Source organism: Electrona antarctica (genome assembly GCF_951216825.1).
Source record: "Electrona antarctica genome assembly, chromosome: 19".
NCBI classification, from domain to species: domain Eukaryota; kingdom Metazoa; phylum Chordata; class Actinopteri; order Myctophiformes; family Myctophidae; genus Electrona; species Electrona antarctica.
In genome coordinates, this window is record NC_136800.1 from 6,337,251 (window position 1) to 6,364,060 (window position 26,810).

Consider the following 26,810-nt stretch of genomic DNA (forward strand, 5'->3'; position numbering starts at 1 on the left):
ACTGTTGAAGAAATACTATAGGAATATAATATAATATCTGAACTAAATGGATGCACCTGGGATGTATCCTCATGTATAGGCCTATCCCAAGGTCATCAGGGTTTCGGGTCTCGCAACACCCCTCACTCAGATGACCCTTATACGTCCCAGTAGCTACCCATCACCAGTCCCATTAGGGAAAGACAGGGCCACACAGCATGTGAGTAGTATATACCATTAATATGTCAGACTTTGGACAAATAACAGAGGTTGAATGATGAAGATTAATATAGCATCTGATGGCATAGATATGCAAGCTCGTGAATCTCAGTTGTACATTCATATTGTTATATGGTTTGAAGGGTGTACTGTACTGTGTGTGTGTGTGTGTGTGTGTGTGTGTGTGTGTGTGTGTGTGTGTGTGTGTGTGTGTGTGTGTGTGTGTGTGTGTGTGTGTGTGTGTGTGCGTGCGTGCATGTCTGTGTGTGTGTGTGTGTGTGTGTGTGTGTCTGTCTGTCTGTCTGTGTGAGCATAAGTACACATACATTATGTAGGCCTACCTACTACAGCGGCGTGCACAGAGGCACCTTTCATACACAAGGCAATTCAAAGTGCTTTACAGAATAAAAAACAAAGATTACAATAGATACAATTAAATACTGTAAGATAAAGGAGCATATGAATTCGAACAAATATATGTTTTTAAATTAGACTTAAAAACAGCTATGGTTGGGGATTTCCTAATGTATCCTGGAATATTATTCCAGGTTTGTGGTGCATAATATTTAATAATAATCATAATAGTGAAATGCTGCTTCCCCATGTTTTGTTCCAACTATGGGGTGAACAATTAGTAGGCCAGCCCCAGATGACCTGAGGGTTCTAGATGGTTCATATGGCTTCAGCATGTCTGAGATGTAGCTGGGCCCAGAGCCACAAACAGATTTATAGATTTATAGTAACAACATTTTAAAATCAATTCTCTGGGATACTGGTAGCCAATGTAAGGATTTTAGTGGCTCAGGGGTTCTAGAGTTGCCGGTTGGGAACCGAAATGGTTCCCAGTTCGATCCCGGGCTCCCCCAGAGTTAGTGTCGAAGTGTCCTTGAGCAAGACTCTGAACCCCTAATTGCTCCCAATGAGCAGGTTGGTGCCTTGCATGTTTTCATCTGCCATCAGTGTATGAATGTGTGTGTGAATGGGTGAATGTAATCTATGTAAAGCGCCTTGAATATAGGTGCTATATAAATGCACCATTTACCATTTATATAGGCTACAGCAGAGCCATCTAATAGAAGAGTTACGATATTGAGGGGGCAGAAACCGAGCGCTCGAGCGCTGTTCATGCAGCCTGAACTGAGACAAGCTGGAGTTGGAAATACATTGTTTTCAACGAGGGCGGCGCAAATAAGAGCTATTTTAAGCATGTGTGCAACATGACAACTGTTTTAAAGTATTGTACAGTAACAACTAAAGTCTCTTTAATGTTTATGTTGTACTATTACTACAAAACAATCTAAAATAAAGGGATTTAAGATCATTAAAGCTGGGCTGTTGCCTGAGTCCAATGCATTTTCTGCCTACTTCCAGTCCGCAGTACTTGTCCCAGTTGGTTGTCCCAATGTCCCCATGCTCAATAGAAGTCTATGTAGAAGAGCCGCCATTGGACTGGCCCCATGAAGTGAAGTTTGCATAACTCTGGCTATATCTAAGGCTCTGGGCTACAGTACATAGGTGAAATTCGTCCTCTGCATTTTACCCATCCTGTGAACTTATTGATCTGTTATTTTCAAATAGACGTGAGTAGGGTTAAAGTGGTTAAAGTACTGATTTTTATAACTGTAGTATTAGTAGGCTAAACACATTTTGCAGGGACTCCCCTGAACACCCCTCAGGTATATGGTCAAGTTCAAGACAGAAGGCCTTGAACTTTAGTCTTCGACACAAAAGGTCTCTATTCAATCTATTCAATACACAACAACAGGGGGTGTTACTGTGTATTGAACAGATGAGTTTACTATCAATATAGTGCTGTCATGTGGGCCACATTTACATAACTAATGGGGTATTCGGTTCATTATGTAAATCAGTAACAGTGGCCGACATGACAGTAGCTACAGAAGTTACAGAACGGTGATCTGACACCGTGATGTCATGTAAACGCTGAATTACAATACCCAAAATCTCGGCCGAGTCTCGGTCACTCCAGCATGGCGATGTTACCGTGAAATTGGTGACCTGCTGAAATAGGTCATATAACACATCATATAACTAAACGTCAGTGTCCATTCCATACGTAAATCATTGCTGTTTGTTTATTAGCACTTATAGCAGTCTAACCTAGCGGTATTTAGGCCATGTGTCAAAGACCTCCATGTAAGTTATTTGAAGTCCACAAGATGATCACATATTTCGTCAGGTCACCAATTTCACCGTAACACTGCCATGTCACACACACACACACACACACACACACACACACACACACACTGACTACACTACGCTACGAGGCTGATGTAAATAAATAATCTCATTGATCTGCAGTGGCATGCAGATGCAGTGGTGGTTCAAGTTCAACAATCAACGACTCATATTGTCTCCTCTAAACGTAACATATGTGTCACTTGAATTAAAACAAAAATAATAACAATAGCTAAAATCCAAAAATAAACACACGAAACCAATTTGTTACTTCGGGCGCGTTCGGAAATACCGCACTCGTGCGATTTCCGAACGCACCCTAAGCGACGACGTCATCGTCACTTGGTGGAAAGCCCCCCGAAGTCTGGTGACTTGAACTGAAAAGTTAGTTGACATTTAAACCGACCAATCAACGAGCAGCGACAGCCTAACAGTCAACCAATCAATGACGGACGAGGGGCGGGCCGCGCCGCCGCGGGCACAAGCACGCGTAGGGGGCGGAGCTGCATATAAAAAGCCGAGTCGCACGGTTTCAACCCCAGATGCATTGAATCCTAAACAGAGACAGTCGCATCTACCTACCCGCTTAACAGCATCATTACCACCACCTGCTCAACAGCCACAGACATCACTAACCAACCACCATTACACACAGTTACAGAGAGGCTACATCGACAACCACGAAAGGAACTAGTGTTTAATATTGCTAACCAGTGCTAATATTGTTGCTTTTCATTTTCAACAGTGAGTTTTATTTTCGAATTACTCGTACGTTGGGCTTGGGGTAAGGGCCGGGGAACGGTCTGTTACCGTTGCCGCCTGTCGGTATCGTTGCGTTGATAACGTCTGTAGTTTTTTCAAATAAGTTTGTAAGCATTTGTGCTGTCGTTGCGTCGATAACGTCTGAAGTTTTTTTTTCAAATAAGTTTGTAAGCATTTGTGCTGTCGTTGCGTCGATAACGTCTGTAGTTGTGATTTTCATAAACGTTTGAAAGGATTTAGGCTGTCTGTAACCGTTGTAGCCTAGCTTGGCCACAACTACTATCACAGAGGGCAATTGTTTTTTGCACAGTCAGGTTCCCGTTTTAATTATTGCCGTTGTACTGGGTTTAAAACTTTTAAGTTAGTTAGGCGGCCTACATTTAAAAGTTAACTCAAATTGTGGCTCGGCCATTACATTTTGAATCAAACTATAACAACATAGCTGACCAGACCTAAGCTAACCACTTGTCGCATAAATAATACTCATTGTTAGATCTGTTTTTTTTACATTTCTCTTTCACAGAAGTATCAGCCTTGTACAACTCTCAGCTCTCTCAGTACTCTCTCTCTCTCTCTCTGTCTCATTCTCAGTTCTCTCTCCACAGGCACATAGCAGCTCCTCTCTCTCTCTCTCCCCCCACAGGCACAGCAGCACCTCTCTCTCTCTCCCTCTCTCTCCACAGAGCAGCACCTCTCTCAGTTCTCTCTCTCTCTCCACAGAATGGAGCAGTATAGACTCGGGTTGATCAACGAGCCGGCTGTCTCTGGACGTGCAGGTAAGTTGAGGGCTCGTTCCAGAAGGCAGGTAGACGTCCGCGTGGACAACCTGAGGAACCGCCCCCTGACCGATGACGACCTGGCCGTCATCACAGCGTGTGTCCCTGAACTGTACCGCCAGTTCGACCAGGTATGTGACGTTTCCTCACTAGTAGTAGTTGAGAAGCAGCTGCTCAGACCCCCGAAGGATGTCACACCCGTTGTTGAGGAGAAACCCTGTGCATGCTACTATGACCACCTCACTAAAGAGTGGAGGCCGGTGCGTGCAAGCTATGACCGGCGTAGAAAGCAGTGGAGACCTGCTTTTATTCCAACGGTCGCGCGGTGTCTCTGTACTCGCTACGTCCACAGTAGTAAGACGTGGGTTCCAGTGCGACCGCCCACGCCACCAGCCAGGGTGGTGACTACCCAGAGCAACAGCCTGTTCCATGAGTTCTCTGGGTGCCTCGTGACTCCACCACACCCTGATACCCTAACGCCCCCCTTCGGGTGTTGGAAAGCCCGCTGTGGCAACCGTTATGACCTCGTGGAGGTGAACGGTCAGCAGCTGGCCAGAGTTATCTCAGGTGTCTCCGCCACATGGGAGCTGGGCGGAAGGCCAGTCCAGCGCCAGTGGCGGGTGACTGTCTATAGGTCAGACGGACAGATGCAGCTGTCCGTGTTCTGTAGCTTCCCTGTAGAAAAGGTACGGAGGCGTTTCGTCTTTAGTGACGGGGCGCCTTCCCCTTCATCGCTGAAGAGGAAGACCGATGCCGATGTGACCATCGACAGAGGCCCTCCTCGAAGCAAGACATGTCTAAGACTGTAACTCAGACAGACCTGGGGTGCGGTGTTCATTGTAGCAGCTGCATGCACAGGGTTTTTCCTCAACAACGGGGGTGCATCAAGTTGAACAAGGAGCTGTCTCAATCTGGACGTGCAGGTAAGTTGAGGGCCAGACATTTTTATTTCATACCTTACACATAGAATTGTGTGGAATTAAAACGGAATGCTTTTCGTAGTACTTTGATGAGAGTATCGACCAGGTAAGTGACCTTTCCTAGACGACAAGCAGCTCTTAAGGACCTCTGGTACAGGTTGGTTTTGTGCCTTTTCAGCAGGAAGTGGATCTTGGAGGCATAGATCTTGTTCCTCCACATGTGCTAGGCCTCACAGAGAAACTTGACACTGTCTCTCTACTCTATAGGGTTTAACTTTTAACATCAAGTAATAATAGTCGCAAAGAAAACGAACAAATAAAACCCCCTCTCTCCACAGAGCAGCAGAATGGAGCAGTATTCTGACCAGTATTGCATCAACAAAAAAAAGTAATGTCTGTCCGTCTGTTTTCTGCCCTAACTATGTCTAGTTTGTCCACAGGTTTCTACTGACTGAGTCCTGCATGCTGATCATCGTCACCAGTCAGTTGGCCTCGCGTCTGGCGGGCTAGCTTGAGGTGCCCTTCAACCCTGTGATGGTCACTGGCCTTGGCGTCTTGCGGGGCCAGGCTCTAGGTTGCGTCTTGCGCCTGAGCGTTTAGCAACGTCTGTCTATGGGGCGTCTGGGTGTGGTAAGAGGTAAAGTACTCTCCCACCACTGCAGCATTAACTGCGGTGCCTTCAACTTCGCCTGGCGCTCCATCAAACACAATTGGCCGTGTTTACGGGTGGGAACTTAATCTGGCGATGGATCAAGTGACCGTCCCTTTTGCTGCACTGCAGAAGCTACTTGCAAGTGTGTATGGGAGGATGCACACAGTAGTGTGGGGGTGGTGGTGCCAGCAACAGGGACTCAAGGACACTTGGGGCAATTGGGAATTGGCGATGACTAAATTGGGTCTCCTCCCATGGATTGTCGCCTTGACGTTGGCGGAGGAGCTTATGTATTTCTTACCCAGAGAGCAGGTCATGGCAGTTACATGACGGACGGCTCAAAGGGTAAAGAGATCAACTAAGGACAATCCGTAGATAGAACAAACCTGTGTTACAGAAATCACCACAAGAAGGAGGGAGCCAAGCTGATGTGTGGAGGAGGCGTGGCCATCCAGCCCACCGTGTTTGGAGACGTCACATGACAACATGACCATCGCTGGGGAGGATTCCCCGATCCGGTGTGGAATCAGGACAGACATTTTTATTTCATACCTTACACATATAGAATTGTGTGGATTAATACAGAATGCTTTTATTAGTACTTTCATGAGAGGATTACAGTTTGAGTAAAGTTTAAGCACTTGAACTTCTATGAGAGAATTTGATTGTATTTGAGTAAGGGTTAGACACTAAGTTCAAACTTGGCCTAGTTATACAGCTTGATTTAAAAGCCATTTAATCCATTTCGACCGATTCTACAAATGTCTTCTAAATCATGACATCACCCCCCCCCCCCCCCCCCCCAAAAAAAGTATAATCTACCACCGACCTCCATCTGAAAGATTTGCACACGTTTTCACGATTTTCCAAAAATGGCAGATCTACAAGCTTGTAGTGCGGTACTCAGTGCTGTGCTTGTAGATCTGCTATTTTTCAACAGCTAAAGTTTAAAATAAAGTGGTTAAAGGCTGTAAGGTGACACAGACGTGGCCTCGGGTCTAAATGGGTTAAGCTATGACTACGTTAAGTTTGAACTTCATGTGAGGTGGTGCAACTGTCTCTTAATCTTCTGAGAATTGGAGTGTATTGAAGGCTTCTACTGTCTGCAGATCTTTGGTCCAGTGATGCAGATTCTGAAGTTAAAGACATTGGAGGAGGTTGTGGCGAGAGACGGCCTGGCAGCTGCTGTCTTCACCATGGACGAGGCTCACTACATCTCTAAAGCTCTTGGTGCTGGAACCATCTGGTAAAACACACTATTACTTCTGTAAGCTGCATTGAACAACCGCTATGCAATTTACAACTTTCAACCTGGCATCCCTAGTTTGGACATTTTTTCCAAAAATGGCAGATCTACAAGCTTACAACAGGATGATGTGAAGTCCTAAGTTTGTAGATCTTTGCTAATTGTCGTTGGGACAAAATTATGTAAGAATACAAAAACACAATAACAGTCAGATCCCAGTTCATATTTACTGAATAGAGAGTGTATAAAGTGCGGTTTCTTATGGAAAATCTGGTAAACATTTGAAATACTTGTCTGTAATTATGTACATGTCTGTCTTTCCGGCTGACAGTACTGTATTGGAAATCTGTGAGATATGTAGGACATTTGACATTGTGTCTACCGGTAACTACCTATCTTCCTCTGTTGCCTTCTTTCTCTCTGTATCATTTTCTTTTTTTCGATCTCTTTGTGCACTGATGGTTGAACTCACCTTCCAGTAATCATACTGTGTGTGGCTCAGCATTGTATTGTGTCATTGTATTTAGAAGACTGCAACGTGGAACCCAAGGCTAAGGAGAGACGTCGCAATCAACCAGTTATACCCAAAGAGGAACCACAGATGGTGCCACAATGGTAACTATAACTCATATATGACCATGTGTGTTACAGCTCACCTCATGTAAACTACTCATAAAATTACTGAAAGAATACGTTACTACTTAATGTGAAAACTATGTTGACTTGTAATCAAGAAAATTATTTACTCCAAATCGAAGTTATGGATAATGTCAAACATGCGCACTACATTTCCGTTTTGTTTCCATCCCACCAAGGATCCAGAGCCTGAGATGGAAGCAGTGAGCATCCTGAGAGCCTGAGAAGCTGTCTGTTTCAACGCAGAACAAGGCCAGTGGGGGGGGTCTCCTCGCACCGCAGCACCCAGACCAGCAGCAACGGAGCCTGTCAGAACATGTGTCACGAAGTACACCAAGATCTTCAACGACGTCAAGGACATGACGAGCAAGACAACAAAGTATGAATTAAGCTTGATGTGTGACGTGTTAACTGTTAAATCCCTGTGACTGAGGAAAACCCTCATATGAAGAGTTGACTGAACATAGGAAAATGGTTAATTAGTGTATTATATGATCCTTTATGCCGCTCAATCATTTCTTCATTACCCACCTCTGGACTCTCTTGCTATGCATGTATAGGGTGTACCAAAATCTCCTGGAGGGGGCGTCAACATATGTGTCACGTGGTAGCTTCCGCCATACTTGCTGGCTTGTCTGGTTTGTTTACATTGAGCGACCATCCGTATGCTTGTATACGTTCTTTTTCTAAACTGACCTCACAATGGTGCAGACTTGCTCAGTAAATAAGTGCCACAGCAGGTCGCGTCGAGGAAATGAGCCAGAAAACGGAATTAGATGTTCAGCTTTCCAGCATGGAGACAGCATCAAGGAACCCAGATTGACGAGTTTACAAAAAGACGTAGAATGACTTGGATCGGCGCACGGGCGCAGAGACATAACGTTCAACAAAGTATCTAAGCACAGCCGTGTTTGTTCACAACATTTTCCTTGTCCTTGTAATGTATTTGGGCCCGACGTTCTTTCTATCCATCCTGGTGTTTGTTCACTATGTTATCGCCAAGAACGAGCTCAATATTTATAAAAACATACCACCGTCATTCTATTCTGAGTGATGCGGGCTAGAATTTAATGCCCACCAGGGGGCCGTCCCTAGCTTTTTAGACGCCGCCCCCCTCTTGGTGACGTACACGTTGTCACACGCTATGGCAAGTGCCATCAGTTGGTTCATTTAAATGTAACACTTTTAAACCTAAGTAACACATGTTGTTAAGTTAACTACTGCCCGTTTGAATTAAGTCATATTTGTTTGGTTCTCTTGTTCCATAATGCTTGTTGTTTTGTCGAGCGTATAATTATAAATGTATTGCACCGTGACAATTGTGTCTTTATGAAAAGCATGCTAGGATTAATTTGCCTTGAGTGCAACGAGCTATTTGGGTAACGTTTCAGTTTTAAAATGGCCTTATTCACAGGGCTTAAAGTTCTCAGTCCTGAGGATTTCATAGAGGTAATTTAATGATCAGTGCAGATTTGCAAAAAAAACATTTTTAGTCTTGGGCTTTGTTTTGGCTTTAAGCCCTGTATTCAGTATGTTAACCTGACAGTGCTCAGTAATATATTATAAATTAAAGTGTTCCTAATAGACTAGTGTGATCAATATGCAAGCATGTAACTGTTTTTGTGTACTTTGGTTGTTACCCTGCTTGGAAATAATACACTAAGACATGACACAGGATAATTGTGTTTATATGATACTTTCACACTGATTAATATGCTGGAATATATCCATTGTGCGTTGCTGTCTTCTGTTTGTTTTTGCATTGCATGTTCTTTTCTCTCCTATTTTTCTTCCTTGAATGAAATTGCATTGGATTTTATTATTTAAGTGTCACAACCTTTTGGTTTTTAGGTGAAAATCATGTTTATTACTTGTCAATCAAATTATACAGTACAGTGTACATGAATGAAGTTCATATGTTGACATTTCAACATTAAATGATAGATACATTCATCTTAGTCATGAAATCCAATTTTGTTCTTTTCGTTTTTCCTTGTATCTGTCCATGGAATGTTTTCTGGGATCCTGGAAGAGTGGGCACCTAAGAACTCTCTGCAGCTCAATGATTTGAGGATACATGGTACATTATCAGACAAATGTACACTTCAATATTAGGCCTTAATTAGATGTTAATGTTGTTTTAAACTATTTTCCAAAGCATACTATATATATATATATATATATATATATATAGGATATCCAGACTTCTCATCTGAGAAGCTGCTGTTCAGCAAACATTGTCCCGATGACACTCAGTTTGGTCTTTCGTGTGAAATCTAACCAATAACCATGCTCTAGCTTTTGCTTATAAGCATGTCATCTTCACCAAATATGTGAAGTTTAGGCCAAATTTGCACACTGAATGTTGTTCAATCAATAGACTAATTCATTTTCAGTTAGGCTGCTTAAGATTGTGAACATTATCTGTATTTCAGCTGGTATGTGACTTTGTGCTATAAGTCATATGTGAATTGTCAGTACATAACCTTTTTTATAATTAGTTTGTCTACTCTACATGAGAGTCTCCTAGTCATGGGCAAAACCATGAGTCAGAAATGTGAATTGTCAGTACAACCATGATTTCTGAAGCTCTGAAACTGGTTATGACTGCCACCTTCTGGTCACATTCATTTAGTGCAGTCACATTCTGCATTATTTTTTACTTCATCTCACCAAGTGGTAGATCTTTCTATTAGAAGACATTTTCCACTATATAACTATAGTTATATAGGTATAATAGAAAAGAGAATTTCCTGCATCACTGTATGCTACATTCATGCAGTACAATGGACGCATGGACTCTGCACAACTGGTGCAACTAAACTGATGACCCACAACTATGACGCTACATAGTGCTAGTCTGTGGTTAAGAAACTTGGAGCTAATTCGGTGACAGCTTTACTGTCCAGAAAACAAAGTTGCAGTTATCACACCTTGACAAGAATAATAAGTGTGATTGTCTGTGGTCACAGTTTAGATGACATGGAGACACCACACCTCACATGCATAAAGTAACATGGGAAGTCAGACATAGATAAGTGTTTTCTCTTCATGGCCAAAATATTGCAATAGAATAAATAACTTTCACTGTTCACTGTTGAAGTAATACTATAGGAATATAATATATCTGACTACATTGTGTCTATAAAATATGAATATGAAGTATGCGAAGGTACATTTTAGATTCATTGTAAGCAGTGTACATTACATTATCAAGTGCTGTTCTCATTCAGCCCAGTTATTTCAAGTTCATGTCACTTCAGTGGATCGCTGTATGGAGCGCCATCCTGAGAATAAAGCATGAGTAGTATATACCGTTAACTATTTGATGGTACTTATTTTATGTCCGACTTTGGACAAATAAATAACAGAGGTTGAATGATGAAGGTTAATATTGGGGGAAGGGGTCATACGTCATATTCTTGGCATCTGATGGCATAGGTGTGTGTGTGTGTGTGTGTGTGAGAGAGAGAGAGAGAGAGAGAGTGAGAGTGAGAGAGAGACGTGTATATGTATATACATCGGGCGGCAGTGGCTCAGGGGTACTAGAGTACTCAGGTGTACCGGAACGTTCCCAGATCGATCCCAGGCTCCCCCAGAGTTAGTGTCGAAGTGTCCTTGAGCAAGACTCTGAACCCTTAATTGCTCCCAATGAGCAGGTTGGTGCCTTGCATGCTTTCCTCCTCCATCGGTGTATGAATGAATGTGTGTGTACACTGTACAGTGTGAATGGGTAAAGCGCCTTGGATATAGGCGCTATATAAATGCACCATTTGCCATTTATATAGGCTACAGTACATAGGTTAAATTCGTCCTCTGCATTTTACCCATCCTGTGAACTTGTTGATCTGTTATTTTCAAATAGACTATAGGGTTAAAGTGGTTAAAGTACTGATTTTTATGCTGTAGTATTAGTAAACACATTTAGCAGGGACTTCCCTGAACCCTAATCTCTGGCACCGTTTGCCCGATCAAAACTGTGCACATACTCCCTGGATGCCAATGACGAACCTTCAAAACGGTGTCTTTTGTTTTTAAACGCAGCTTGAAAGCAAACTCTCTGTTAATGTTTTGTTCCGTTTAGGAGGCCAAAAATGCAAAACTCTCCATCACTTAGCTGGGTACCACCTCACTCACTGGATCCCATGTTACACTGCCTCACTGACATTACATCCTGGATGTCAGATCATTTCCTTATGCTAAACGACAAAAAAAAATCATACTCTTTGGCTCCCCACACCCAACACATAATATCACCACCTCCCTCGCCCCGCTGACAAATAAACCTCACGTAAAAAACGTAGGCGTAATCCTGGACTCTGCCCTCAAATTTGATAAACAAATAAATGCTGTTGTCAAAGGAGCCTTCTTCCAATTACGGCAAGTCAGTAAAATAAAATGCTTCCTCTCCACCCACAGAAAAAACAAGAGAGAAAAACACCTGCTCTTGAACACGTCTAAGACCCAGGAACTTGTCATTGACTACAGGAGGAAGAAAACGGACATTCCACCATTAATCATAAATGGGGACTGTGTGGAGAGGTTGTCCTCTTTCCGGTTTCTGGGAGTCCACTTCGATGATAACCTGACTCCGCTTGACCTGGAATGTGAACACCTCTGAGCTGCTGAAGAAGGCCCAGCAGAGACTTTACTTCCTGAGGGTGCTCAGGGGGAATAACATCACACAGAGACTGCTGGTGTCCTTTTATCTGTGCGCCATAGAGAGCTTATATGCGTGTGGACGTGTGGTACACCAGCTGTACAGTAGCACAGAGGAAAAAGCTCCAGAGGGTCATTAACACGGCACAAACGATCGTTGGCTGCCCTCTTCCCACATTGGAGGACCTACACAGATCCCGCTGTCTCACAGAACATTATAAAGGACACTTCGCACCCCGGTCACTCACTGTTGCCGTCATGTAGACGGTACAGAGTGCTCAAGTCAGGGACCAGCAGACTCAGTAACAGTTTCTATCCCACAGCGGTAGCCACACTAAATGCTGCTAGGAAATGATCTGTTGCACGTTGCATGTTTTATTGTGCTGTTCTAAGTTAAGTACAATCAGGGTTTGTGCTATAACAGCTGCAGTTAAGGGTGTACTGTGCAAATAGGGATTTGAAGTGAAGTACGGTTATGTGTGTTTTGTTGTATTAGCTTTTATAGTTTTATATTCTAGTTTATGATGCACTGATCGGTTGGCACTTTTAATTTTGTTTAATTTAATTTAATTACTTGTTGCAATGACAATAAAGATCTATCTATCTACAACCTGGAAAAAGTAATTCACGCCCTCATTTTTCTCCAGTTTAGACTATTGCAATTCATTATACGCCGGAATCTCAAGTGCCTCCCTCTCTAGACTGCAGCTTGTCCAGAACGCTGCAGCTAGACTCCTGACTGGAACCAGAAGGTTGGAGCACATCACTCTCGTCCTAGCCTCCCTCCACTGGCTCCCAGTTAAATTTAGAATTAACTTTAAAATCCTACTATTTGTTTATAAAGCCCACCATGGGCTGGCACCACCCTACATTCGTGAGCTGCTTCCTCCCCCGGATAACCCTAGACCACTTAGGTCAACTGATCAGGGGCTCCTTAAGGTTCCACAGACTAAGCTCAAATCAAAAGGTGAATTTTTTTCTATCAGATCTGCACCCTCCCTAGACACCTTTAAAAGCAGACTAAAAATAACTCACCTGTTATCCCAGACCTTTTAATCCTTAAAAGGCTGGACCTTTTTTTTACTGCCTTATATCTGATGCACTCACTTTTATTGTATTTGATGCACTCACTTTTATTGTATTTGCTGCCATTACTCTTTGGGTTTTCTGATGTTTTTTATAACCATGATGTGTTGAGCAATATGTGATATTTTTGTGAACTGAGATTTTATATTGTGCAATGTGTATAGTTACTTGTTTTTCTCTTGGTGTACAGCACTTTGGTCAGCCTTGGCTGTTTTTAAATGTGCTCTATAAATACAATTGACTTGACTTGACCTGGCACCCCCTCAAGGACCACTGATGGACCATTGGTTGAAAAACACTATAATAAAACCACTATAATAATAATTGCCTTATAATATAGGCAATCTGAGAATCCATCACCAGCGCCCTCTTTTGCTTTAGTTGATGCAAGTCAACAGAGTCTCGAGAGACTGTTAAATGACGCCCCACAGTGCAAGCCAAGGATAGGAAAATGTGCCAAGTGCCCAATTTAACGGGAATCAATAGCCATTTTAAATCGGTAACAACCTTTTAGGGCACATATAAGTACTCTAGTATAAGCCATTTAAAAATACATATATCATAAATGCATTTTTTAAATAAATGTATGTGTTTTAAAAAACATTAATATGACACCTTATTCTGAAGGCAACCAGATTTCTTATATTTGCCAGCTCCTAATGCGGAAGTTCTAAATTTGGCAAAAAACAACGGAGCTAACACTATGCTAGGAGGGCTTCAACATCCACACTGATAAAATGCAGCATTTTATATTTTCCCAGTGAGACAATAATTCTTATTTCTTACTAGCCTAAATTCATAAGGCACCAACCTTTTATCCCTATTCTAGTAGTCTATTATGCAGACATGTAGCCTACAACTCATTATGCATGAAGTCAGATCACAACAATTCAGCTCACTGGAACAAGCATTTTTATTATAAAAAATAAACAAAATAATTACTATGTACAGTAGGCTACATAAAAAACATGGGCTCAGACACAAATCCTTATTTCTTTTTTCAGTCCAGCTATATACAACACATTATCATAAGATTCCTGTACAGCACCCAAAAGACAAATAAGAACAAACACATTACAATTAAATCAATGCTGTCATCAATCAAAAATGGGTCCTGACCCCACACTGCTGTATACTGTATAATCCCTTATTTGTGCTGCGTCGTACAACAGTTCTGCAAGGCTCACAGCAGGTCATGGATCAAACATGAGGAAAGGAAAGCATCCTTATAGTCTCAGTACGGTCATTCCCTTCAGTTTCACAGCAGTGTCATTAAATGTTGCATGTGTAGGGAGTAGTGGGATTCAGGAGCTTCCCAATATATCCTCTGCAGCGGTTCCACATTAACATGCCAACGAGGCATAGAACCAGCAAAGACAGCAGAACCACGGCAACTATAAGACCCACTGCAGCACGACCGTCAGTGTGGGGCTGTAGTCGATACACTGCCATGGTCCTCTTGTAGACTCTCTCGTTGACCTGCTCTATGGAGTCACAGGTGTACAAGCCAGCATCTGATTCTGAGGCGTGTAGAATGACGAGGTGTCCATTGTAGATGTTGTATTTGCTGTCGGAGTGCAGTGGTTGGTCCGAAAAATGCCAGTGGACCTGTGCCAAGTTGGAGTCTGGCTGGCAAGGCAGAAGAATATTGTTCCCTGTAACCAGGGCGATGTCTTCAGCTGCCACGACTGGCTCTTCTGGGCGAGGACATTGTGAAATGTCCCCCTTCTTTAGACTCTGAATTGCAGCGTCAGAGGAAGACAAGCTGGAGACGTGGCGGCACTGGTCGGAGGAGGTGTCCCAGGCACAGTAAGGGTCTCTGGCCAGGACACAGTCCACACAGGACTCATAGCGACTGCAGTCACTGAGTGGCCTCTGAACAGCACCAAACTCTGACCCTGCGTACAGCTGGCCCCTGCTGGAAGAGAGGCGTAGAGTCCTGACAGGATTAGGATCCTCATACAGCTGAATCTCTTCAATAATGAACATCTCCCCAGCGTAGTTCACAGCCTTCTGAATGTAGCCGTTTTCAGTGCCGATGAACATAACTGGGTATCTCTCTCCTCTAGTGCCAACACAGTATCCACTACAATCCGTGTCATCAAGGGCCCCTTTTTCACCACCAGCGGGCCCCCTGTGAGTGGCCGAACAGTTTCATCCATGATGGGACTTTCCTTGATGAACATCTGGGATTTCTGAATGTCTCCCTGGTCCAATGAGTGTTTGGTGCAAGCTCCTGGTCTGTTTTTGGGCACATCACCCTCCGGTACCGTCACCCACTTTTCCCACAATGTTTCCACAGTGACAGGCTTCTTAAAACGTCCTTCATTGAACACCTTTTCAACATCAGACACACTGAATGCACATACTGCAGATGTGTGCGACGATCTCGGCTGAGGTGTAAGGACGGCATAGAAGACGCTCTCATTCCAGTTGTGGTGTTGAAGCAGGAACACATCCTGGACGAGGGAGGGCAGGCTGCCAGCCTCTACGGAGCAGTCCAGAGGAGCCTTCAGGAACGTAGTCCATTTCTTCTGCAATATCCTGTCTCCTCCCATATCCCCCTTGCAGACACGAGCCACTCTTGATATCACAGGTTTGCTGTCATATTCCACGGCATTCTCTGTGAAGAACAAGTAGACCTTATCATCATCACCTTCACCGTCACTTTGGTCCATGTAGATGAATTTGGGATCATTGAGCCAAGAGTACTTGTCCTCAGTCTTCAACGCAGGCCTGCTGAACCTGCTGAACTTCTGACTGGGGAGGGAGTCTGAGAGATAGGTGGGTTATTTGACTGAAACTACTGATCCTTGCATCCTGATGTGAAAGAAAATAATATATCGACAATCAAAATATGTTGGAAATATTAATTGATGTGTTGTCATAATTAAACTTAAGATATGAATGGCACACTGACTATCAAGAAAATAAAAACATGTCACTTCATGTGAAAAAGGTTGCCGAACTCTGCTATACCACATACCCGTAATGGTGTAATCAAGTCCATGTGAACTTGTGAAGTTAAAGTACTGGGGGTGTACAATGGCAGGAATATGTATAGTATGCATAAGTCATGCCACTGCCCTGGATTATACAATGTGGCAAATTAATGTCATTTTATTTCCTCTTCTGTAACAACATTGCTAGACATAAATGTCTATGTTTTGCACATTCTCTTTCAGAGACATGCTCTTCTTCCGCTGGATGAATTCTTCCTCTTCCTCATGTACCTGGCGTTGGGGTCCACAGAAGTTGACCTGGCAGATCGTTTCGGGATCCACCCATCAACGGTCAGCCGGATCATAACATTGTGGACATATTACCTGTACTTTCTGCTGGGCTCACTGAAACTCTGGATGTCCCAAGAGGAGGTTCAGGCTGTGTTGCCGAGGGAGTTCAGGCAGAGCAAATACGCTGATACATGCAGGTAAACGCAATCACTGGCATTAGTCTAGATCAGGGATGGGCAACTGGTGGTCCCCCCTTCTCCGCTCCCTCCATTGGCTCCCGGTCGCTGCCCGCACAGAATACAAAACTCTGATGCTGGCATTCAAAGCAACCAAAGGCCATTTGGTTACCATTTGTATTTTGTTCATAAAGTCAACATAACTACGGTAACTAAATGCATTTGAAATTATATAAAAAGGTTACTTTTCAGGATTCCAATTAAAAAATAGCCAAAAAAAATTCACAATTTAAATTCAAATATAGCAAAAAACGTGTCGCAGTGCGACGCGTTTTGAGCTTGTAGATTGGCTATTTTTGCTACGACAGTATGCAATGTGGCCCTCTGGAGTGAGTGGCGTCCATGAGCCAGACCCCCCTAATTTGCGCGTTAATTACGAAATGGGTGGGCAAATTCTTGTTTGAATTTTTGACTAGCTGTACATCTCTACTTCACATTTTTGTATGATAACAATCGCAGACTAGCAGCTTAGTGGTAGTTATCATGCATTGAATACATGCACCCCTATATTGCCACATGCAAATTGTGACAACAAATATATGATCAACTTTTGAACATTACTTTGTGCAGAGACCAATGAAACCACTTTTCCGCATAATTCAAATATGGGGAATTGATTGGAATGGTTATTTTACGTCCACAAAACTTCCATATATGCTTAAATGGGCTTTTAATGCAGTATTTTGCACACACATCTAAGAAATTTAAAATAAGGCTTGCAAATATTGCCATTTTGGAAGTGTGTGCTAAGAACCAACATGTTCCTAATGGCTATAGAAAACTGCTCACCATTCTAAGCTTTAATATGAGTGGTAACATGTGTTTTTACGTTTTGTAACTCTAGAGATACAATCAGAAACACTATTATAGTGTGATAACACGAGCCAGGGCCAAGGACTGTCTTTTCATGCATGCCATGCGTGCCAACTACCAGGCTGGCATTTGGAGAGGGAGTCAGAAATGATGATGGTTGGCGCACTGTCGAATGGATGCAGGGATCTCCAGCTCCTGATGTAGTGTTGCAGCTGCTGCAGTTGCAAATGCAAGCTCCCAGGATGCATGTGCTTGACATGGCTTGAAATGTACATCAATGTGCAAATTACAAACATGCAATAACCAACCCCAAGAGGACCTGATTATCACAGAGGCAGACTTGACTGACTCGGAAATAAAGGACTGAATTTACCAGTGCTCTGGGCGAGCCCGGGCAGAGGACTTTTGTGGCGGTTCTGGACAACCGTGGGTCTGACCGACTCGACATTGGGCACTGCACTTATATTGTAAGGACCTCTTTAAAAACAACATTGCTGATAAACTGGCACTTCTTGTTTGTCTCTTCATCTCGAGCAAGAATGCCTGCTTGATTTGCTAACCCTACTGGCCGCCACATAGAACTGGCCATGGCTGAAGAAGTCCCTCATGCAGAAGACGCCAACACGGTGTAGTGTCTGGCCCTGAGACATATTGACAGTCATGCCGAAGCAGGGTCTCACTGGAAACTGATGTCAGTTGGACACAGGGTGATGCGTGGATTGAGTGTGCAAATTTGACACCAACCACAGATCTTGCAGCTTTAGGCGTGCATCTCGTGCTTTGTCTGACTCAGCTCTCTGTGCACGTTGTTGTGCGTCACGCATCCGGTTGCGGTAAGCTCGGGTACCTTTGTGCATATTGGCTATCTATTAGCCAATTTATCATTCTGTTGAGCTGGTGATGTCAGAAGTGATGTCAGCGGTATCACCTTCTATGCAGATGTCAGAAGTCGGTGGGACCGTGGGACGAACCCGTATTTAGGCATGCCCAAATATGGAGTTGCAGAGGCAGAGGCCTTGTGATGTCAGCTGTGGCCCAGGCAGAGGCCTTTTGTGGCGGTTCTGGACAACCGGGGGTCCGACCGACTCGACACCGGGCACTGCACTCCCTGTGGGGGTGTGGAACGCGTGTGTCGAATTTGAATTAGGTGGGGCGAACGATTCTCGTGTTACATGGATTACAGACGTACAGCTGTACAGACAGACTTTGCATTTATAGTTAGATGATACATTGGCTACTATATGGACATTGAATATTCCCTCGTTTAAAACCTTTGACTTTGACATGTTAACAAAATGAAATAAGAATGTTGACTGTCAATACAATATTCAATCCAATATGAATATTGATTCGGGAAAGTTAGGCAAAATCAGGCATATTTTCCTATATAATGCCTAATTTGCATATTTAAATATACAATTTCAGAAAACTTGTAATACAATAAATCATTGTTTTCATGTAATTAATCAACTAGGGAAGTTTCATGGTGATCACTAGTTCTTAATTTTTTTCATCCTAATTCACCCATCATGTATATAGGTGAAAATAACAAAATGTGTGATAAATATGAAAAAGCTGCTCCTGTGGAAGTGTTATCATATATTAATTTACTTATATTGACCTTCTAAACAATTTAATATAGGTATGGTTTTGCCCACTCATTTCGTAATGAAAACTTGTCCGGCTCATGGACTATCTCCATCCCAAAGTTGCCCACCTCTGGTCTAGATGGAAAGGGGGTCCACAGCGCGCATAGGGTGGTCAGTAGAGGGCAGTGTAGTCTTAATGTTGTGTGAGCATGGGCAGTTCAATGTATCTCTCCACCAGACATTGTTAAAACCTGAGATCTGTTTTCTCTGCATCACTTTGATGTTTAAAAAATAATTCTTGATGTTACTTCATTTTGTAGATGATTGTCGACTGCACAGAGCTGAGATGCCAACAGCCAGACAGTGTGTCTCTTCAGAGCGAGATGTTCTCATCCTACAAGTCTCATTCCACCCTGAAGGGCCTGATCGGTATGGTGCCTCACGGAGCAGTCACCTTCATCTCAGACCTGTATGCTGGCTCCATCAGTGACAAAATGGTAAATGGTGCATTTATATAGCGCCTTGGTTATGCGTCATTGAAGTGAGTTCAGCTTGTTCATGTTCATTTGTATATTGTATTTTATTGGTTATTTGTGTTAAATGTAAGTCTAATCTGTTTTCCTGAAACTCTGAGTGTGTGTAATGCGCAGTGCACATAGTCACTTTAGTCTTAGTAATCAGTAACTTAGATAATATTGAATGTGTATTTCCCATGTTTGTGTACTCCTAATATGTAGTGATAGGCCTACCCATCCCCCCCTTTGAGTCTAATTGTCTTAGGTGTCATTGTTTATGTAATGTTGAATTGTATAATAATTATGTTTCTATTGTCTTTTAGTAAAAACCATAACCGTGATGCCTCACCACCTCCTTGCCCAACCCTAAATGCTTGTGTGTGCAAAGGAAAATAAAGGCTTAAACTGAACTCTCCTTGTCTGTGTATTCTGACCGATGTACCATGGTGATGTAATAGTCCATGAGCCAGTCTCAACCTAACACTATCCTACAAAGGTACTTAAAAATACAACAGTCATGCTGCTTCATCGTGTAAACATATTCAACTACAATTCTCTACGACACATGCAACAATTTGATGGTGGCCAAACCATCTTGTAAATAACACAACAAACAATGTGTGGAATTAACATTAACATCTCAATATTAAATGTACTTAAAAGCCTTGAGTTAAAAACTAAATAAACTAAGCTTTCAAATGCAGTCTCTGTTGTGAGATGAGAGATTCAGCACCATGGACAGTGTCATGGACAGAGCAGAATTGTGTTCACTGTGAGGATTTCACAGAGAACTTTCTTTTTCAGTCCATCATTACAGCAAGGTCTGTTCCATGTTGAAAAGCTCATTCCAGTTGAACTTATTTTAACATGCTATGCAACTATATGAATAAGTCAGACCACAGAGCCGCAGCCAAGGAGCGGTGAGCTGCAGCCACGCTGGGGAATCATTTGATTAGTTGATTTAACCCCCCAATCCAACCCTTTGATGCTGAATGCCAAGCAGGGAGGCGTTGGGTCCCATTTCTACAGTCTTTGGTATGAGACAGCCGGGGCTCGCACCCCGACCTCCCAGTTTCAGGGCACACACTCTAGCCACAAGGCCACTATCTGGTCAAAGACAGAGATGGATTCATACCACATGCCTTTAATGCCCACAGGGATCTGTACTTGGTCCCCTCCTTTTCTCACTGTACACCAAATCCCTTGGCACTATCATCTCTGCTCACAATATATCCTATCACTGCTATGCCGATGACACACAACTGTTTCTATCCTTCCCCCCCTCTGCCACTCAGGTGGAAGAGCGCATCACTGCATGCCTGGCTGACATCTCACAGTGGATGTCCTCCAACCACCTCAAGCTGAACCCAGACAAGACTGAGCTTCTCTTCTTCCCAGCTAAGTCCTGCCCTATGCGGGAGCTAACTATTTCCGTAGACAACGCCCTGGTAACGTCTGTCCCAACAGCCAGGAACCTTGGTGTTGTCCTGGACAGTCAGCTCTCGTTTAAAACTCACATCACAGCTGTCACTCGATCCTGTAGGTTCACACTCTATAACATACAACGAATTAGACCGTTCCTCACCCAGGAATCAGCCCAGCTCCTAATCCAGACAACAGTCTTGTCAAAACTTGACTATTGTAATTCGCTCCTTACTGGCCTACCGGCATGTGCACTTAAGCCTCTCCAACTGATCCAAAATGCCGCAGCTCGTCTGGTCTTCAACCAGCCAAAATTCTCACATGTCTCCCCCCTGCTCCGCTCCCTGCACTGGCTCCCAGTCGCTGCCCGCACAGAATACAAAACTCTGATGCTGGCATTCAAAGCAACCAAAGGTATGGCTCCCCCATATCTTGCAAGCATGATTGAACCCTACAAACCCTCCCGCGCACTCAGATCAGCCAACGCAGGAAAGCTGGAAGTACCCTCACTAAAAACGCCGGGACAACGCTCCACACGTCCCAAACTCTTCTCCCTTCTGGCCCCAAAACTGTGGAATGCACTCCCCGTTGCAATCAGAACTGCAGCATCACTCCCAATCTTCCGCCGTAGTCTGAAGACCCACCTTTTCAGACTCCATCATGGCCCTTAGCACTTATCCTACCCCCTTAGATAGCACTTTTTAGACTTAGATAGCATTTGAAACAGACTTATAGCATGTCATGTAGACAGCACAATAATTGCATTGTATGTAGTCATAGCACATCATAGTACATATGTATAGCATAGTATAGTATATATGTATATTTAATATGGATAGTGTCATTATATAGATATGTTCTAGCTACGTTCTTAGCTTACGCATGTTTCTTGATAAATGCATTTTATATATGTGATGTATTCCCATACTTTTGTTCTTGCCTAATGTAAATCGCTCTGGATTAAGAGCGTCTGCTAAATGCCTAAATTGTAAATTGTAAATTGTAATGCCATATTGACATTCTTTAACCTACATGTGACATCAGACGTGTGACAAATCAAATGAAAAAAATAATACAATGTCTTAATAAGGTGTTGGGCCACCAGGAGCTGCCAGAGCAACTTCAATACACTTGACTTTGGCCTAGAATAGATTCTACAAGTCTAGAGCTATACAGGAAGAATGAAAACATTCCCTGATTTGGTGTTTTGATGATCGTGGTGGAGAGCTCCATGTGTCACAACACGTTAGTCCAAAATCTGCCAGAGGGGTTCAATTGGGTGAGGTCTGGTCACTGTAAAGTTATAGAATATGACCCTTTACACCCAAATGTATGATTGACTATACCTTGTGCTGTTTGCATTTCTATCTAATGAAGTATTCAATCAATCAATTCACATCACTTTTATACCCATCAAACCGTTCAGTGACCCCTCATGGCCTGTAGATGGTGGCATTTTCATTCTACAAGATTCCACTCACATCAGGATAGAAATGTTTCATCATAGGATAAAAGTGATCACTCAGAATAACTATTTGTTTTTTGTTTATTAATCTTATGGGCTTTTCTGAGCCTTTATTTGATAGGTACAGTGGAGAGAACAGAAAACATCGAGCAGGGGAGTGACATGCAGCAAATGGTCCAGAATATAGGTATGTACTGTACACAGCTAGACCAGTATCATGTGTTGGATTTAGCAACTCTTCTAGAGCAGGCATGCTCTGCAATAGTATTTATTAAATAATACAAAAGTATATAGCTTAGCTTTTTGCTATAAACATGATAGTGATGAGTGACAGATGTATTCATTGTTATAATGTGTGTAGTCTATAGTCATCTTGGTTGTCTTAATGGTTTCTGTGCTGTTTAGTCTGCCATCTATTGTCAGATTGAGGTAATGGTTTCTACTTTCTACTTTACCACATAATGACATTCCTCATGGAATCTCAAATCGACTTTGTGACCTAATATCAAGTAGCCTTGCCGAGCCATGAGGCCCATAGGGCAGGAGCCTATCTCCTGTTTCTGTGAGGCAGCTTGATGTACAAGTACACCCCCTGGACATGACGCTTGTATGTCGCAGAGACTTACCCCCAATCCAACCCTTGATAGCCGAGTGTCAAGCAGGGAGGCACTGGGTCCCATTTTTAGAGTCTTTGGTATGACCCGACCGGGGATCGAACCCCGACCTCCCAGTCTCAGGGCAGACACTAACCACAAGGCCACTGAGCTAATATACTGTTTTCCAAAAGATTACTTTTTTTCCAGTGACGATACCAACACTGGACATTTTCAAAAACCAGATTGTTCTAATCTTGCTCTCCTCTTTGTCTCACAAAAATGGTGGACCCTGTTGTAAACAAGTGTAAATGCTTTATCATGGTTTGTCCACAAGTTGTGTGTGTGTGTGTGTGTGTGTGTGTGTGTGTGTGTGTGTGTGTGTGTGTGTGTGTGTGTGTGTGTGTGTGTGTGTGTGTGTGTGTGTGTGTGTGTGTGTGTGTGTGTGTGTAAAACAATACTAATGTCTAACTAAAGCAGTCATCATCACTATGGATCCTGGTGGATCTCTACAGTGACACGGTGTGGGTTGTTATTTGTTTTTTTCTTTTTTTTGTCTCTGATTAATGTATTGTTAAACTGATAACTATGCTGAGTATCTCAAATGCTGTGCTGTGAGAAGGATGGGCACTTGAGCCCATGCCTTTTGATCACCTTCACAGGGCTGTTTTTTCCCACGATTTTGTAACCCATTTTTCACCCCTGTGTCAATTATCTAATGTGATCCTGGGCTCTACACACCCTCCGCCAACCTAGTCCCCATATATGGGGGACATGGGGAGAGCAACGGACTTGAACTCATGCTTCCTTCATGCCTGAGTGTCCAAGTTGCTCCTTTACACCTGACAGGGGAGTTTCCCTGGTTGGACGTAGCACGCGGAAGGAACACGTTATTCCAACCAGTTCCTTTCCCCTCCATCAGGCGCCCCAGCTGTCCAGGGGGAGGCAGTTTTACTGCATGACCAGGATTACTGCATGTTTTTGTGAGGGTACCTACCCTATAGGGGACACGGGGAGAACATGCAAACTCCACACAGAAAGGCCCTTTCGCCAACCCCGCCTCGGGTATGGGCACTGATGACACGGAGGAGGAAACACGCCGCCAGCACCCACAGCGTCCCGAGCGGGAATCGAACTCTTAAAGCAGTATTGAATGAATAGGACAGAAAGTGTATTTGATCCCCTTTTTTCGCTCAGGTAATATTATGTTCAGACATGAACATACCTTGTAGATGTGTTTATTGTATAGCAGTCAACATTTCTAACACCATTAAGAACATGGTTTATGTACAGTATGCACCTGAAATGAGCAATGCTATTTTCGAAGTCAGACTTGGAAAACTTAAATGCCTAATTTGACTGCAGTAGAATAGTATGTTGCATTGTATTTTGTATAGCATGTATATTTTGCAAACATTCTACTTGGTGTATGTACCATTAATAATCAGATTATATTTCCTCTTTTTATGCATATTGTGTCACATTTCCCGGCTAAATTGACAGGCAGCATTGCAAAAAAATACTGTACAGTGGAGCTGTGACTTGGTTGGTGAAATACAGAAAGGGATATTGCTGTTGTTAGTTTGGACTATCCTGTGACCAATCCGGTGCTGGTTAAACCACAGGTCAACCGCCACCACGATAGGTTCCAGGGTCACTGAATCACTAAGCCACTCCACCACAGCAAGGTCACAGCAAAAGGAGTGGAAGTGGCCCGGGGGGGGGTACAGGGTCTTGAGCTCTCAGTTTAAATGGGCTAGCCAATGGTCTAGCATCTTTCTCCCTGTCTCAGCTGTCCAGTGGATGTTGTCTCTCCCGGTTTTGAAGTCCCGCTCTTGGAGTTTGGGGAGGTGGTTCTGGGCTGTAATGGTGGCGTTCAGGTCCCACATGATCCTCTTCTCACTCTGCTCCAGGCGCTCAGAGAAGGTGACCAGGGGGACAATGATTTTTGCTGCTGGGAAAGATGTTTTGGCCGTTGCCACTGCCAATTCCATGGCCTTTTGTGCTGTGGTCATTGTACGCCGGGAACGCTCGTTGATCCCGAACGATAGAACAACTGTTTCGACCTGGGTGTTGGGTTTCACTTTCTTGAGTAGCTCCACAGCATGCTGGAACTTTGCTCCTGGATAACTTTCGATCTGCAAGTCGGTCTGTGTGAAAGGCGGGATGTTACTCAAGTTCGAGTCCCCAATGATGAGAGTCTTTTTCTTTGCGTCCAGGTTCCACTTCTCGTTCTTTTGATTGGTGTTGGGGTGTCTGGTGGGCTTCCATGTACGAGGTGGGATCGGAGTCAGGCACAACCATGGGACTGTTGTTCGGCTCCCATCGCCTCCCTCACTCGGTGTGATCTGTGGGGTGGTCCGCTCTGGGTCGCCCTGGTGCCGTCTCCGTCGAGGGGCCCTTTGTGGTAGTGGCAGTAGTTCTGTGAGGTTCTGCGTCAAAGCCGTGGGCCTCTGCGGTGATGGGGTTTGCAGGTGAGGCCCGCCACAGTATCTCTGAACGGTTTTGGCCTGCCACTCATCCTCCTTGATCCTCCATCTCTCCTCCCTGCACTCCTCCGTCTCCGCCAGGTCTGAGTGGTTGACCACAGCATTGAAACTACCAGAGTAATAACTTTGTGTCACCGCCATCATAATGTATAGGTCTTCTCCTGCTAAGGTTCTGAGCTGTACTGTCTCTCCCAAAGAAGTGATGTGTAACAGCCTACAGCCAGGCTTTATTCTGTTGGTCGCCCGTTGCCCATTGGCTGATGCCTAGCAACGGGTTTGTGCACAGAACGCTCTGACGTCACCCATATCAACAAACATCATAACATGGCTGCAGGTGGACCACGCGAGATATCAACACTAGGTTTGTGTATTTGTGTTGTCATGGCGACATCTCCACACGAACAAAGGACAGTGCCAGGTAAATAATCATGGTGACGTGTGTCAATATTTTTCTTTTGCCTTATGTTTTAAACGTTGCTGTTAGCTTGAAAGCTAACCGTTAGCTTCCAAGCTAACTGGTAATGAGGAATTTATATATATTTCAGACATTATGTCATAGCCTACTAGTTATTGTGATTTGGGTAGGTGCCTTTCACGATGTGTTTTCCACAGTAATGGATGTTTAGCATTTCAGTCAGCAGAGATTTGTTTATAGTACTACTTATTGATGAGCATATTTTGTTGCTTTAGGGCTTGTGAGCGAAAAACATTATTTTTCTCAAATCAGCTTGAATAGACCTGTGCCAACAAATAGGCTAACTAGCTGCTAAACATTCTTGTCCTATGGTGTGCATTAGATAACGGTCATATAAAGTCATTTAAATGTCAGTGCTATTTTGTATATAATCAACTGTTGGACAAATAACAGCTAGGTAATCACAAGTGCTTGTCATGCCTTGGTGTATCATGGGTTAGATAGCCAAGGAATTAGACAAGATAAAAGCCAGTAATCTTTCAGAGTTCCCAAACATTTTGCCAGCTCCAGTCTGTGTCTTCCAGAATGTTTGTGGGAGTTACTGATTTTGACTTTGGGCCAGGTGTAACTGTCATACCACAATATTACGTGTATAATGTGCCGTAAATGAGAAAATACAAGTGTCCCCACTTTACCTGTATTCACATTCACCATGCATATTATGTACAAATGTATTTATTAATATTAACTAAGTTGATTTTCACAAACATGTACTGTATTGACAAGTTTGGCGAGTCAATTCAAGAAAAGCTAAGGTGTGGCAAGGACTCCTGATAGCATCAACATCAATGGCCATTCAGACATAGGCTATAAAGGTACTTAAAAGTACAACAGTCATGCTGC

General features: G+C 43.4%; 2 protein-coding genes and 1 long non-coding RNA gene across 3 annotated transcripts in view; 2 read left to right on the forward strand and 1 right to left on the reverse strand.

Annotated features, from left to right (window-relative positions):
* rc3h1b (ring finger and CCCH-type domains 1b) overlaps window positions 1–26,810 on the forward strand; it is an 85,921-nt gene that overhangs the window by 48,009 nt on the left and 11,102 nt on the right. The window lies entirely within an intron of this gene.
* Window positions 4,931–8,472, forward strand: LOC306943191. Its single transcript, XR_013792365.1, has 4 exons — window positions 4,931–6,028; window positions 6,620–6,756; window positions 7,284–7,371; window positions 7,572–8,472. It is a non-coding gene; the product is annotated as an uncharacterized lncRNA (long non-coding RNA).
* On the reverse strand, window positions 14,410–16,121 carry LOC306943712 (semaphorin-4D-like; the record flags this gene model as incomplete). The annotated part of the gene is given in 3 exon segments (XM_079530241.1): window positions 14,410–15,203; window positions 15,206–15,897; window positions 16,117–16,121. Coding segments are annotated over 3 exon segments (1,491 nt in total).